Source organism: Drosophila yakuba, chromosome 3L (genome assembly GCF_016746365.2).
Source record: "Drosophila yakuba strain Tai18E2 chromosome 3L, Prin_Dyak_Tai18E2_2.1, whole genome shotgun sequence".
Classification (NCBI taxonomy): Eukaryota; Metazoa; Arthropoda; class Insecta; order Diptera; family Drosophilidae; genus Drosophila; species Drosophila yakuba.
In genome coordinates this window covers 4,811,156-4,826,370 of record NC_052529.2, presented here as the reverse complement: position 1 = coordinate 4,826,370, position 15,215 = coordinate 4,811,156, and the positions used below count along the sequence as shown (strand labels likewise).

The window sequence follows — 15,215 nt, the reverse complement described above, 5'->3', positions numbered from 1 at the left end:
AGATTACAAAAGGGTAGAATTTTACCTGCTGAAGCTGCTTGAACTGTGGAAACTTTGTTCCCTGCCGCAACAGCGATAATATGCACTTAAGCTCCGCGGGTACAATACTGAGCTTGCTTAATTCCTCTATCAACTTAATGAGATTCTGAACACAGTTCTCGGCTAGAGATTCCGCCGTCAGGAGGCAACTACATACTGCCTTGATGATATGACTGCCACATGCCACAGATTTTCTGTTAGAATATACATAAAAAGGAGTATTTATACGTTTAATACATTAATCGAATCTTATTTTCTTACGTTCTGTAGTTGTCGGTGCAGCCCTTGAGCACAAGACTGGTCACGTGCAGCTGTTCCCGCTCCTGGAGCGTTGGCACCCAATTGAGCAATCGGAGCATAACTTCGGGTAGCAGCAAAAGGTGTTCACTTTCATCGTAGCCAAGCATGAAACACGTGTCCAGAAGATCCACTGTTGGATTGCCAAAATCCTGCAGGCTGGCGAAGAGCCTCTCGATCCGCTCACCCTGTCGCAACTGGGCCGCAGATTGAGGGGAGTGGCGCGTCAAAGCGGCCAAAGCCTCCATGGTGCTACATAAGGAACTTGTATGGGATATGTGCCAGGGCTATAAAGCAGTAAAACGATTAATACTGAAGTTGTAAAATATAAGAAACCTTACTTTTATAAGCTTTGGCAGATTGGTGAGCAGTTCCAGTAGATTGGAATCGGAAACGGCTTCACTAACACCTGCATCGCCTGTCACAAAGAATTTAACAGCCGCTACGGTGGAGGACAGTGCAGACATGTCGATGGCCACATCCTGGTCAGCATCGCTGGTTATATCGAAATTGGCATCCCCGCTATCAAAGTGCTTTGTGGTCAGCAGCTCTTGGAGAGCATCACAATAAAGTTGAACTAACGTAACTAGGTCTATTTGGCGCTGTTTAATAAAGATGCGATTAGTTTACAGTGTAATTGATATGGCAGGCTACTCACTTCTTCCGGACTAGATTTCTGCAGCACAATGACCATCAGCGCATAGCATTGTAGGGCTACGCGGCGCAGATTATTGACACTCTCCCACTGCCGCAGGATACTCATGGTGATGGACACCGTGGCGGGGCAAATGGCCTTCATACCATTGCGCTGATCAGACCAAAATAACCATTATAATGGATGAGTTCAGTGCAGAACATGGGACACACAAGCAATGGCATGCATGGGCAACGGTTAGGAGACAACAATGATCGGGACAATAAATGAATCCACCACTCACCAAGTTATCACAGTCTAGCAGCCCATCACCCGAGCAGGGGGCAAGTGAAGAAGTGGTTAGAGCGTTAGTATTTCTATTTGTCAGGGTCGAGGTCGAGTTTAGAGACTTCTGCACTTTCAACTGCAGCTGGAGAAGATCCAGCCACATCAACGATACACGAAATGAAACGAAATAGGACATGGAAACAAAATGATAGAGCTCTAACGTACATTAATAGCGAAAGCAGTGAGCAGGAAGGTAAGCTGTCAGAAAGTGAGGTTAATAATAAAACGGATTTTAAGAGAGAAAGGACTACACAGGAGGGGACTGGAGACGCGTTCTGGCGCTACCTGCGAGCCGCAAATCACAGCGCCCAGGATGTTCAGCAGGCTTTCACCAATTTCCGCATACTGGATGAGCTTCTCCTCCTGAAAGCAATCTGCAAGGCAAAGCGATATGTTAGTGGGCCAAACAATTATGGGGCAGCGATTGGAGAATTGAACATAGGTAGGAAATTGAACTAGTAGTTACACTCCATCACTGCCCTTTTGAGTTGATCTTACCATAAATAAAAGGTACAATTTCCACATGAACCGAGTGGGGCTTGTAGGAAAGACGACTGTAGTCTGCTGACTGGCCTCGCACAAAGCTGCGCCACGTCAGATATGGATCATACATGACCTCCAGGAAAGCGGAGAAACTGCTGAACAGGTGGCTTATAGCGGGCACGCTCTGAGGCAGCTCCATTTGCTAAAATTCATAGATAAGTAAGTTGTTAAAATTTCCAGCAATGTAAATAATATATTTGCATACTTGTTTAAACACCCGGGAGAGTATGGCGATCAAATTCGGCTTGTATTCATACTTGATGATGGCCAGTATATTGTCAAAGTGCCGACACACGATCACCAGACAATCCACGAGTATGGCCACTTCTTCGATGGCCTTCTCGTCCATTTTCCCCTCCGTTTCGCAGACATCTCTGGCCACAATGATGAATTTACCGATGGCGGGCAGCAGTTCATCCGGCAGGCGGCCCAAGTGAGGACCACTATCCGGCTGAACCTCGTGCCACATGGGGCAATTTTCCGCCTGAAAGTCCAGCTGCAGTTGGCTCCTCCAAATGGCCACAAAGCGGGCCACAAATTGCCGGAAGTGGGTTTCATCGTTCTTGAAACGAAAAGAGCGAAGGAGAGGGGAGGTTTCAGTATGAGCCTCTCTGGGATTATATAATCTTTACACTGTTTACATTACTTCAATAGCTGATAAACAATACTGCTTTGACTTGCAGTGACTAATGCTATAAACATTTGCGGACGCCCCCGCAATGGGAGCGGCACCCCCCCGCCCCTACTTCACCGTAAATCCGACTTCTTATCACTCGAGTTTTTCTAATTGGAACCTTACCTTTGTCGTGTACTGCACCCACAGATTGTATATATCCTTCTTATTGTCCATCGTCGCGTTTTTCCTTGCAATTTTCTCAGCTGAACGGCATTTGTTAATTGCTAGTTAAGTTTTTCCCCCAGGCGAATTATTTGTTTACAAAATGTTGCCGACGATGTGTGTTGTTTTGTCCACAGCCCAGTTTTCGCTCTATTTCGGCGCTGTTTTCCGAGTTCCTCCTTGGGATCGAACGTCTATATAGTCAGAGTAATAGCCTGTATAGAGTTAGGCAGCCGTGATTCAGATTTCAGCACATTTACAAGAACTTTTTGCCCAAATTTTCACATTTCTAGAGGCACAGGTGAAAACGGCAACAGCTGATTGCTTCTTCTTTCCTGTCATTCACCACGCATGGGTAGTATTGTAAAACGCGCGGGTATGCCAAATTGTTGGCGCCAAATTTTGAATTAACAATATCATTAGTTAATTTGAAGATCTTTGATATTGATTAACCAATTTTACTTTTATAGCTGCAAAAATTCTCCAAGAAATGCAAAATAAACTACATGTCAAAATAGGCTGCTAAATGCGTATTTATTTCGAGATTTTCATGTATTTGGTTTCAATTCTAGTAGCATTTTGTTATTTGTTTGTCTGTTTTACATGATATTAGCTAATAGTTGCGCTTCTGTTGCCATTGCTTGACCCTCGTTAACTATTTCCAACTGTCGTTAAAAACAAACGATTTCTGTGTAGTTCTTGCCGCCTATCATTGATACAATATGCGCAAAAGTGCAGTTTATTGATGCGGATGCGGATGCAGATGCTGATGCTGATGCGGATGCTTCTATACGCCTAGGCATCGAATTTCGATATCGAGATTATTCGCCTTTGAGTTTAGAAATGACTTGGTTTCGTTTTCGGTTTTGTTTGTAATATAAAAAGGAAACGTTAGTTTATATTTAATTTCAGACCTAAATTATTAAGATTTAATGCAATATTTTATTTGTAAGTTTTTAATTGAATAGCTTGAACCATTTGTAGGACCTATAAATATTCACTATCCGTTAATAATCTTAATAAAATAAATATGTAGAAGAAAAATCTTATGCCTCCGTTTCAGTTAGTTAAAGCTGTGAGTTTTTATCCGCATTAATTTGAAGGATAACAATGTTAGTTAATTTACGTTAATTTAATTTAATTTAATGTTAATTTAATTAAATTTACTTCAAATATAGGCATTCGACTTGCTTTCGTTTATCATTACGTTTAAATGAAATACACGAGATGCTTTCGTTTGCTAAATTTAATTTCTGTTTTTCTTCTGTTTTTACGCTTTACGGGTTGCAGCACTTGAATGGGCATTACAATATTTAAAAAACCTCAGCGCCTCGATTTATCGATTTGTAAATAAGTTGCGCGCCTTGTTCTCCTTTATTTTTTCTTGCTTTTATTTGCTCTATTTGGAATTTGGTTTTTGTATGTTGGGCAAATGGGTAGTGGTTGAGTTTCTCTGTGTTTCTGCCTCGAGACGACGACGATTGTTGCGAATAGAAAAATAATTCAAGTAAATATTTGTATATGCGTGTATAAGTAATATAGTTTTTCCTCTAGGTATATGAATAGCACTCCATGCTCGAGTCCATGCGGCATATGTTTATTGTATTTGTACCAATCGCCTAAGATCCTCCAGATATCAGATACTGTGCACATACTATAATGCCCGTGTATTGCAATTTTGAGTGGGTGTGGCAGTCCGGAGTTACTCCGGCTATCTAGCGTGCTTTATGTGGGTGAGTGTGAGTGTCGGTGTGAGTCCGAGTAGCTAGTTCATAAGGTAAATATAATCTATCATAGTTCATTAGGTGCCGCTAACAGCTCTGAAGGTATTCAGGTTCGGTCGCATTCGCTGCGTTGTTGTCGATTGTTTCGGGTAGAAATACTTGGGGTTATCGCTTCACGGTTATCTCATGAGTTCTGTTTTCGGGTTGGGTCTCTGCTCCGGTGATCTCCGCCTGCTCTGTGGTCCGTGGCTGGCCGCTCGGCGGCCTACGAATCCAGCAGCGGCTCATTTTCCGAATCGGAATCTAACATTTTCCAGACCATGCGCCTGACGTTTCAGACTGCCGCCGTCGGCCCAGGAGGAGTTGAGATACTCGTCGTCATCGTCTTGCTCAAGTTTCTGTAAAAAACATGTTGGAAAATTTTAGTTTCAATGTTAACGACAAGATTAAAGCCTAAAAAATGTTTTTTCACAGGTTTTATGATTATGCCATTTTGCGCATAAATGTATGCTACAAAATAACACAAAAGAGATTACGTATACGTAATATTCATTTCCTAAGCAAACGCCTATTATAGAATCCTTTTACAGAATCCTTTCGGATTCTATTTATATCTATATCTTCAATCCTACTCCCTTACTTTCAAAATGAATACCCTATGTACATATAAGTATCCCGTCTTACCCTTGCACTGAGTTGGACGTGGAGATAACTCCGTTCTCCAGCGAGTCCCTCGATAGCTCGTCGGCCATCTGGACTTTCAGCTGGTGACCGAATGAGTTGATCTCCGAGTTGGGCGTCATCTGCGAGCCCGCCGGACTCTGCGCGATGTACGGACCGGGCGTGGTGACAGAGCCACCCTGCGATATGGATGCGGTCATACCGGGACCGCCGTTGGGCAGGACACCCTCCAGACAACTGTCGTTGGTGGTGGAGTCCATGTTGATAATCTGGCTGCCGGCCACATTGTCCGCCAGCACAGCACCATCGCTGTCGTCCACGGCATCGATATCATCGATGTCCATGTCCTCGGCGTTCTTGTCCAGCGGCGCCGTCTCCTCGTCCTCGTTGTAGATCTTGAAGTAGGCGTACGTCAGATAAATCACCGAGATGATGAACGAGGGTATTGGAATGGCCATCGAGTAGACCAAATTAAGGGTGTTCTGCCAGTAGTCCAGGTCGCTGATGACCAGACTCGGGTCCACCTTTGAGTAGTAGCAGGGAAACTTCATGCCGATCTTGGTGTACCTCTTCAGCCAAATAGTGCAGTTGAGCATTGGTGGGTAGCCACAGCCCTTTACGTTAGGGAAAAGCCTGGCTCCCACATAGTAGTACATGGAGCGGTTCCCCATGAGGCCCTCGTTCAGCTCGGAGATCTCGTCGAAGGGCCTCCGCTCGTCCGGGATGAGGGTTCCCGAGGCACTCAGACCGCGTGTGTCCTCCGAATCCTCAATGAGGTAGCCATTGGAGCCGTCGGCATCTCCAAAATTAAGCTGCTCCAGGCGCCCACCGCCTAGGTCGATGTCCAGGCCGGTGCCACCGCCAAGATTATCGTACTCGTAGTCGCTCCTCAGAGCTCTCTCATAGCGATCCGTTCGCTTGACGGGCGGCAGGATGCGCTCCGACTCCTTGAGATTGATGTGGTACTCCGTGAAGTTGAACTCATCGGTGTAGTTGTATAGATTGAGGCGGTAGTTCACCCGGATCTGGGTGCACGTATAGATGTCCTTGGTGCAGCCCTCGCGGCAGGATGACCACGAGCAGTTCTTGGCCCCGTAGTAGATCTCCGTGTCGTACGTCTCGCAGAGCGCCGGAACCTCTTCGAACTGCATGAAGATCGTGGTGAAGGCGGGCTCGATGACGAAGGGCACCAGGAAGAGGAAGGCGAACAGGCTGAAGGTGCCTAGCAGGATGAAGAAGGCGGTGGTGTAGAACAGCAGCTTTTCCTTGCCGGTGCGCTTGTCCTGCTCGTCTCCCATGTTTTAGCTCAATTTTTGGTCGGGTTTGAAGTCTACTATATATTGGTGTATTATTTATATTTATTAATATTGTTAGTTTTTAGGCGCAGGTCTGGCGGTGGCGGCGGCGGAGCAGAGCGGCGATAAGTGCGATAACTTAGCTTACAATTGCGGCGATTACTGATCGATAACGATAACTAATAGCTAGATTACGATTACGGTGCAAGTTATATCACAGGGAGAGTTCGATTTCTCGTTTCGTTTGCTTTTGCTTTTGCTGTTGCTTCTGCTTTTGCTTCTTTCTCTTTGGTTGCCTAGCTGTCCGGTGTCCCGTTATCTCGCACATAGCTGACCAGTGCAGGGAGGTTCCTGCATCTTTGTGCTCCGGTTCATCGGCATCGCATCACTCGATTAGGCTAAATACTCCACGGAGTCCGAATGCGAGTCCCACGCATCCCGCATCCTTAATCTCCTACAGCTTCCTTCAGCTTTCTCCACCTCCTCCTCCTCCTCCACCTCCTGGCAGTGTGGTGGCAACAATCCTGAACCTTTGCTAATTGCTTTATTCGTCCCAATGGAGATGTTTCGTCAACATCAGCACGTTGCAGTCGTCTTGCTTTTGCCTGATTTAGCTGCTTCTTGATTATTTTATGACTGCGGCAAAGCACTGGATGTTCGTGCGTGTGTGTCGTGTGTGGCCTGTGTGTCCTGTGTGTTTGGTTTGCTTGTGTATGTGTTTGGCCTGCCAATGGCCAGTTTTGAGGTCTCTCTCTCTTTCTCTCTGTTTTTCTTCACTTTACATTTACATTCTTTCGAAATGTGTGTAGAAAAATGAATGCTGGACGGACAGTTTTGTTTGTCTTGTTCACTTTTTTTGCTTTGCTTGGCTATTCCTCGCGCTCTCCCTCTCTCACCAGCACGCTCTTTCCTGCTCTTCTTCTCCTTGCTATCCTTAGCACGTGCAGTTCACAAAGGCTGTAAGAGAGTGTGAGTGCGTTTTAAAATACCGTTAGGCCGCGCTTTGCCGTTAATTCGTGTATATTTTTAAAGCCCGCAAAGGTGACGACGTCTATATTTATGTAACCCCGAGTGTTACGAAACGGAAACACGCGGCACGGCACCAATGAGCTCAACTCGCACTCGTCGTGTTTAAATAATAAAACTCCTTCGATGCATTTGCGAGGGGCGAGAGGGGTGTAGGAGGGTAGACGGGGGATGGGTGAGACAGAGTGGAGCCACATGTAATTTTCAATTCATTTGGCACGCTTTCACTCACACACATACCAGCTCACACGAACTGGAAACAGGCTGTGCACATGCAAGTAGGCTCTCCCCCTACCCCTCCCCAACCCCCTTACACACACTGACATACACAGAGCCTCAGGAAGGGGGGGCGGCCTGTAGAAGAGAAAAAGAGAGGGGCAGAGTGCCAGCTCCAATCGAAATTATGCGGCAAAGGACCTCCCAAAGGAGTGAGTGAGTGGGCTAGAGCAAAGCCAACTTCTTGTGCCTAGCACGAAACGATTTTTTAGGGGGCACCATATAACAAGATTTATAAGAACCACCTGGCTGGGTCCCCCACCTCTGGGAGATCAATTAAATGTAGTTGAACTACAATTTTCAGGTATTTCGGTTGGGGCCTCTCCACTTCAAAGCCCCTCCACCCCCCCACACACCCGTTTCTAGTTCTTGTGACGTAGAGTTGCGTGCTCCCGTTTGTGAGCTTGTATGTGTTTGTAAGTGTCCGAGTTGCGCCTGTGTGTGTTTACTCAAGGTTCAGGTTACGCGGTGAACACGATGACAACGGAACGAGGATTACGCATTTTCAATCACAAATCACCAGCACACATTTGCTGCTGCTCTTTGGGCAAGCACTGTTTACCATGGAACAATGGTGACCTGATTGCGCACGGGGTCAAAAGTTGCTAACGCTGAACAATTGTCACATTCACGCTCCACATTTTCTTTCGTGGCATTTTCGGTTCCTCTTGCCTTTCTTTGCTGGCAACAATACAGTGACAGACCAACAACGACCACGACAACTACGATGGCGACGGCGACGACAACGACGGCGACAACCAAGAAAAGGAGCAAGGCGACAACACGACGGCTGAACTCTTCAGCGAAAGGACTGCCTGCCACTGGCAACGCTGCAGCGGAATTAAGGGCCCACGTCCAACTGGAGCTTCGGAGCGGAGCTTTCTCCTGCACCGCCGTCAAGCTCCAGTCCCGCGTTGCCCATTTGGCTAATAACCAGCTAGATTTTGCAAGGAATGTGCTGTGGGAGGCACTAAAAATTCCCTTCGCTTGGCTAATCTAGCAAGTTGTATGCTGAGCTTGGCCATTTGTAGCTTATGAAGCAAAAGCACCAAATAACTTGGCCTTGTATTGCCGTCTGCTTGGGCGCCACGAAGTTAATAATGATTTCAGGGTTCCCCCTTTTGGAACTCACGAATTATACTTGATAACTATTAGCTTTTGGGTTAAATTTGACAATTTTTAATTTATACGGCAAAGGCAGAAAATGACTCCTACTTGCATTGGTCTCTGCTCACAATCTCACAAATTTGTACAATACCGCTATTTTGTAAGAAATGGTTTAAATCATCTTATCTATAAGCACTTATTTAATAATAAAAGTGATACTTAAATATGATTTACGAAAATAAAACTGTAAATGAACATGTGTCCATAATTGCCATGAACATTTTTATATTTGACCTAGAACTTATAGCTAACATTATAACTTTTCTTGGACCTCTTACTGTTCAGCATCACTGGCCAAAGCTCCTTCTCTTCCATTCTCCAGCTGGGAGCAACAGCGGCCAGCGATGACGTAAAGCCAGTCGACGCAGGCGCCCAGCGATCCCCGCCAGAAAGAGAGGGCTCCGATGGGCGAAAGCTGAGAAGTGTCAGAACTCAGAAGTGGCATAAACAGCAGGGAAACGTAACGAGTTCTCCTGTTTGGAATTTTCTCGGCTCGCCCAGCCACGGGGAAATGGTGGAAAAGTGCAGAAACGCAGCAATTGTGGCACTTGCTTAGCTAAGGATCAAAAAGAAGGTCCAATAAACCGTAGAGTTCCGTCGAAGAGTGAGCCATGTGCGGGTTATGAAACGATTTTGAAGGCACACTGTGTGCAACTGTGACTGTGACTGCGATTGCTGCAAGTGTATTGGTGTGGTTAACCTGACCCCTCACGTCCACCAACCCCTTTCCCCACGTGTGTGCGTGCCCCAGTAGCAGGAACGTAAATAAACCTCAACACTTCGAGCTGAAACATCCTTAATTTACATGTGAGTACCGAGCGAGAAACTCAAAATGGTAATCGAATGCAGGATCCTTCGATGACCCCCAAAATCGTTGCCTACTTCTAAGCGCACTTTCCATTGATTGGCATGCAACTAGAATTTCTCCCTGCGGCCATTGATTATTCCATTTGGTCCGTGATAAAACCAAAGTGGAGCGTGTTCAGTGGTTGTGTCGGTAGAAAAGACATTGTACCCCATATTGTGATACCCTGTAATCACCATGCCAAGAATCGTATATGTGTATGCCTACCATTTCCCCAAACACTTATAAAATGCATCATTCTTAGATTCCTTCATTCAATGTTTGACATAAATTTTTAATAGGTTCGTAGTGGAATCACGAAACTTTTCCTAGAAACAAAGTTATGGTATAAATCTAAAAAAAAACATTTAGCTGAGAATGTTGTAAAAGGTCAATCCATAATGATAAAGGTAATAATAGCTGGGTAATTATAAGTTCTTGCATGAACGTTTATATAAATATCTTTATGTCTATCTTTATAAAAATATTTTTATATGAACGTTGAAACTTAAAATAATAATTGATCTTCGAGAGTATTATTAGTTAAATAAATTTTTCTAAGCCATGTCTTAAATAGCTAAAATTTAGCAAATAGGTTTATCTATTTATATAGTTGAAGAAATTCTACTATTGTTTTTGCAAAAAACGTTTTGTTATATACAATTTAATTAACAATAATTAATAAAACTAAGCCGCCAAACCAACTGTTGGCCAGTGTTGAAAGAGATTGAGTGCGCAAGTGTTGGGCAACGGGTGACATGTGCGGATTGTGGTGGGACGCGTTAGTAGATTTCCGCCAGCACAGATGATTGATAAAAACAGAATTTGATTTGACGCAAATAAAGGAAAGTGGAGAGAATTAGCAGCAGCCATGGAAGTAATCCTAACGATCATCTTCTTCACCATCTTCTGGGCGGCGGTGGCCAAGTACGGACCCATCCTGCTGACCAAGGAACCGCACGATGACCTGGTGCGCTGCATTTTCCTCCTGACCGCCGTCGTCTGCTGGCTCTTCTGGCTGTGCTGCTATTTGGCGCAACTGAATCCACTGCTGGGGCCGAAACTTAATGGAAACACCATCCGGATCATTGCCTCGTCCTGGGGCAATCCCATCAAGGAGGGATAAGGGATTCACACATAGAAATCTCCACATAGCTAATCTCTGGCGGATGCTTCTTCTTTGGATTTCCGGATCTGAAGCCACATCACACGCATTCGGTTATTCCGCGGAAGCAGTGGCTTCGCCAAACTCTATTTGTACTTCAATACTGGCACGTTGATATGGTTGGGCTATCCAATCCCCAGATACGCCCCACGATTTCCAAACTAATCCAATTAACCTCTTGATGTAAACTTTCACTGCACACTATGTTGTTTATATCTCAATTTCGTTGATCCACATCTCTTCCTGCTTATTGCAAAGCATAAGCCATGTATTCTAACCATAAATCCAATAATTTCAATCTACGATTTTACAAACTTGCCACATGAGCGACTTTTGTTACCAGATAACTATTTATCTATTATTTGGTAGTGTAGATAATTTACTAATCAGTCATTGTACTATTTGTGATTTAGTTATTGGCAAATATAGAACAATTTTTTCTTACTACTTTTCTATTTGTTTATTTATTATAAGTTTAGTATAATATTAAGTTTATTCAGCTTTTGTTATAATCTATATTTAATATTTTTTCATTGGTTTTTTTATATTACATTTTAAGTACCTAGTATATATTTATCTTGAAAATGTGTCATTTTAGAATGATGCATCCCAAAGAGGCTATTTTATTTTCGCATTTATGTGGAAGGGGGCGTGCCCGGTGGTTGACCATAACTGGAGCAAACACAAAGTGCCCGCACATGGCGCACTCGGTGCACTTGCACTCTTGGCCATGTGGAGGCCGACTTAATCAATGGGAACGCTGGGTGGGAGTGGGACTGGCCCGAGCGGAGCCAGCTTGGCGGGCGTGGGCAGGGGAGTGGGTGCGGGTGCAGGAGCGGGAGCAGCAGGGGTGTCCTGCTCTTTTCAGCAATATGTGAATGCGGAACTATTGATTTTGCAATAAAAGTGCGCGCGCATAGCCGAGATTTATGCCAAAAAGCGGAGAGTAGCGAATTCCACGAGACCCGCCACGATGTGTGCCATGTTGTCGGCGGTCAGTGAGGAGAAACCGGAGAGCTGGAGCACCGGAGCGCCGTAACGCTAGAGAGCTGTGAAATCCATAGAACCAGAGCCGAGCCGAATGCAGTCGCCAGTGCGGAGCAGAAAGCCTTGGGTCACGAGCCACCAGCTGCCAGTAACTCGAAGGGAAAAAATAATTACCACAGAACAGCGCACTGCTCCAGAATTAAACAAATAATTGTATATAAATTATAAAACCCAATAATAACCAGATAATTGTGTTAACAAGCGGAATCCCTGGAATTGTGTGAATTTCCCAGTCCAAATCGACAGGGAAACCCCCGCTGGGCACGTGATGCAACCAACGTATGGATGGGCCCAGTGATTAAAGTGAATTTCTGTGGGGTCAGCTAGCCAAAAATCGATAGGTTTGTGGCCTATCCAAGAAACGTGTCCTCCAGCTGGAAACGTGCGCAGCCTGCCGAGTTACCAATTTTCCCCAATTTTGTGGACCCATAGAAAAGTCGGAGGAAAATCTCAACCTACGCAGGGTTATATAATCGCACAACATACAACACCGCCCACGCAGTTTTCCAGCTAAATCGATAGACTAAAAACCGACATGACGAGCTTCTAATTGGATTGCACGCGAGGGATTAACCAGCACAGGGATTAAAGAGGCGACACCAGTGACCACCCACACCCACTTGCTACTTGGAATTACAGGGTAGTCGGCCCGCTTAAGAAATGGGCAAGAAAAAGGTGCCCGTTGAGGACCTGGTGGTTCCGCCGCAGGATACACGAATATGCGGCACCATATGCATCTGCCAGATGACCCTGGTGCTCAGCTCCGTGGCTCTGGTCTACCTCACGGTGGCCATATACATGCCCTCCACCAGGGCCTTCAAAAGTGGCATTGATCCCACGCCGGTGATGTGCACCACCACACGGGCGGTGAACAAGGACAACTGCGAGTGGGGCAGCTGTGGCGAGTGGTGCCTGAGCAAGACCTCCGGTGCCTGCATCCAGATCTACGTGAATCTGCGCAGCAATGGCAGCAATCTCATATTTCAGAACTGCACCAATTCGGCGAATAAAACGTGCTACGGCATCGACCAGGATCGGGCGGACAAGGCCAGGTGCATTAATGATGAGTGCAAGAATCTTACGGGCACCTTTAATTGCACCGCTGGCCAGTGTCTGAACATCACGGATGCCTTCGAGTGCATCTTCCACAACAGTGATGCACCAGTCAAGTGTTCCGGCAGGCGGGGCAAGATCAACTGCATGGACATTAGCGGCTTGTACTCCTGCAGTCGAGGAACCTGCCGGAAGATCAGGACTCCGTACAACTGCGACCGCAGGTGTGTGGACATCCCCACCCGGAACAAGAACGTGGTGGTTCTCAGCGGGGACAAGGTCTACCTGTCGCAGTGCCAGAATGCCATCAATGCCGAAACTCTGGAGGAGGTGTGGAATGAATCCAGCGACAATGTGGCCATGACATCGTGCTACTTCATCAGGCACACCTCGGACCAGGTGGATGCGGTGGACTGCATCAATGGCTCCACCCTGGAGACCAACATGCTCAGCGATCTGACAAACTTCACATATCTGAGCCACCTGCATGTGTCGGTGGCCACTCCAGTGCCGGAGATAGCACCACCCGATGTCGATCTGACCATTTCCAACGAGTCGAAGCTGATGATCAACCTGGAGGGTTGTGTGAACACCCTGATGGACGAGTGCAAGGAGTTCCTGAAGGACTTTGGACGCGATGGCAGCGATCACAATGCCCGGGCCCGCTTCCCGTGCTTCTATTCGCCCGGAAAGAAGGATGTGGTGGTGGCCCGTTTCGACCTGGAGGTCACCTATCGCCAGTTTGTGTTCGCCTCGGTGGTGCCATCGGTTCTGTTCGTGGTCTCGTGCTCCATCCTGATCATGTGCCAGACCACCGTCTATGTGGGCGACGACGCCAAGATGCGGTTCAAGGGATGCGTGGACACGGAGACGGTCCTTAACAAGAACAACGTGGGCGCACCCACCAACGGCGACATGGGCGGGGGCGGCGGCGATGAGGTTATGGCCCTATGAGATCCGTCACGTAAGCTCTATATTTCGGTACTCTTATATCTGGAAATCTCGTTCTTATAATGAATTCTCTCTGATGACTTGCAGTCTTTGCGGTAGCCCACATGTGACATGTCTACCAGGTGTTCTAGGTCTCTATTTTCAATACGCCCTATTCTGAATTCCACAGAAATAGAACAGTCTATAGATTTATTCCACCATAAGATACTAGAACAGAAGGGATACTATTCAGGAGTTAATTTCCCCCCATTTCCTACTTTCCAATAGAACAATTTAATCTGCAATATTAACTATACCCATTCAAACTCCTTTTTAGAAGAGCGATTAGTATAAGTTATATTCAAATAATCCCCACCACTGAAATTCTATGTATGTTGTAACCAATAACTTAGGTAGTTTTTTAACTTCCCCTTGATATCCATAATCACTTAATAACATGTAGTACTGCATCTTCCAGGCATTCCTCTGCTCCAGGAAGACAGTCCGACACACCAGACGGGAGTCTTCGCTTTGCAATAATTGGAGTTGGGCACCAGCTGAAGAAGTCAGGAACACAATCGAGCAACTTGAAATTCTTTGTAATCCTTCCATCGAACTTTTGACACTCCGACACCCCAAACACACAGAAAGACACAGAGACACGGACACGAGAGACCACACACCTCAGAGGCTTGCAAGGACACTACTGAGCTAACCAGGACAAACTGAATCTCACAGACCGAAATCCAATGCGAGGCGCTTGACATACTCAAGATACGACGATCGGCAGATCTGAAGACAATATTAGTATATTCTTCGACTGTTTAGTTCACGATTAGTTGGATTTTTTCTTCGTTTTTTTTGGAAAAGAGCCACAGGCTGCAGGACTTGTAGGATAGCAGGAGATTTAAGGGCGAGGTTATATATTTAAAGTTATTGCAATTATGGAACTTAGTTTTATCTAGGGAGTAAACGCACACACGCATACGCACACCCACATGCACAGCACACACACACACACAGATACACCCAGTACAACACACACCACACCAGAATCGGCTGAAGATATAGAAGATATAGAACAAGGTTCAGTCGCCGGGAGGACAGAGGGCAGAGAAATTCAAAAATGGCTTAGAGTGAGGGATGCGTGATCAAAAATCTAAAGAAAAATCTCGAAACGACAACTCGTCGATAAAGTCAAAGCAAAATAAGTTAACCCCAAAAGGCTAACATAGAAACATAATAAGCATTAATTTAGATTAAAAAAAAAAAAGAACAACTAAAAACAAAGAAAACGATTTAATATAC

At 45.6% G+C, this 15,215-nt stretch overlaps 4 protein-coding genes across 11 annotated transcripts in view; 2 read left to right on the top strand and 2 right to left on the bottom strand.

The window, feature by feature from the left end:
* Positions 1-3,014, bottom strand: part of LOC6532924 (neurobeachin-like protein 1) — a 32,431-nt gene extending 29,417 nt beyond the window's left edge. Inside the window, exons 1-9 of one of the 3 annotated variants that reach the window (XM_015194220.3) lie at positions 2,661-3,014; positions 2,067-2,423; positions 1,817-2,003; positions 1,604-1,692; positions 1,275-1,400; positions 995-1,144; positions 678-938; positions 301-623; positions 26-233 (exon numbers count right to left, since the gene is read on the bottom strand). In XM_015194220.3, coding sequence (XP_015049706.1) covers positions 26-233; positions 301-623; positions 678-938; positions 995-1,144; positions 1,275-1,400; positions 1,604-1,692; positions 1,817-2,003; positions 2,067-2,423; positions 2,661-2,711 — 1,752 coding nt within the window. In that variant the 5' untranslated portion in view covers positions 2,712-3,014. The remainder of the gene's footprint in view (positions 1-25; positions 234-300; positions 624-677; positions 939-994; positions 1,145-1,274; positions 1,401-1,603; positions 1,693-1,816; positions 2,004-2,066; positions 2,424-2,660) is intronic. The other 2 variants (XM_039374017.2, XM_002093624.4) reach the window with 2 other exon arrangements.
* A 200-nt stretch (positions 3,015-3,214) lies between these two features.
* Positions 3,215-8,540, bottom strand: LOC6532923 (protein tipE). 5 transcript variants are annotated; one of them, XM_015194216.2, is made up of 3 exons: positions 8,151-8,540; positions 5,108-7,356; positions 3,215-4,821 (listed from the first exon to the last, which is right to left on the bottom strand). In XM_015194216.2, exons 2-3 carry the CDS (start codon positions 6,400-6,402, stop codon positions 4,758-4,760), a joined length of 1,359 nt encoding a protein of 452 aa, XP_015049702.1. In that variant the 5' UTR covers positions 6,403-7,356; positions 8,151-8,540; the 3' UTR covers positions 3,215-4,757. The 5 variants fall into 5 exon arrangements, with proteins under 5 accessions (XP_015049702.1, XP_015049703.1, XP_015049701.1 ...); XM_015194217.2 differs by having other exon boundaries at positions 8,201-8,540; XM_015194215.2 differs by having other exon boundaries at positions 8,264-8,540.
* A 1,946-nt stretch (positions 8,541-10,486) lies between these two features.
* LOC6532922 (V-type proton ATPase subunit e) lies at positions 10,487-11,324 on the top strand. Its single transcript, XM_002093622.4, has one exon. The coding sequence runs from the start codon at positions 10,584-10,586 to the stop codon at positions 10,836-10,838; it is 255 nt and encodes an 84-aa protein (XP_002093658.1). The 5' UTR covers positions 10,487-10,583; the 3' UTR covers positions 10,839-11,324.
* A 623-nt stretch (positions 11,325-11,947) lies between these two features.
* Positions 11,948-15,065, top strand: LOC6532921. Of its 2 annotated transcripts, XR_001454079.3 has the most exons (3): positions 11,948-13,941; positions 14,016-14,059; positions 14,386-15,065. XR_001454079.3 is itself a non-coding variant. In XM_002093621.4 (2 exons), exon 1 carries the CDS (start codon positions 12,585-12,587, stop codon positions 13,929-13,931), a length of 1,347 nt encoding a protein of 448 aa, XP_002093657.1. In that variant the 5' UTR covers positions 11,949-12,584; the 3' UTR covers positions 13,932-13,941; positions 14,386-15,065. The 2 variants fall into 2 exon arrangements, 1 of the variants encoding a protein (XP_002093657.1); XM_002093621.4 differs by lacking the exon at positions 14,016-14,059 and having other exon boundaries at positions 11,949-13,941.
* The last annotated feature ends 150 nt before the right edge of the window (positions 15,066-15,215 follow it).

Excerpts from the sequence above, each read along its gene's own strand:
- LOC6532923 (XM_015194216.2), bottom strand. The coding sequence starts at position 6,402 with ATGGGAGACGAGCAGGACAAGCGCACCGGCAAGGAAAAGCTGCTGTTC. Across the intron at positions 4,822-5,107 it reads ACGTCCAACTCAGTGCAAGG|AAACTTGAGCAAGACGATGA; the intron begins GTAAGACGGGAT and ends TGTTTTTTACAG.
- LOC6532922 (XM_002093622.4), top strand. The coding sequence starts at position 10,584 with ATGGAAGTAATCCTAACGATCATCTTCTTCACCATCTTCTGGGCGGCG.
- LOC6532921 (XM_002093621.4), top strand. The coding sequence starts at position 12,585 with ATGGGCAAGAAAAAGGTGCCCGTTGAGGACCTGGTGGTTCCGCCGCAG.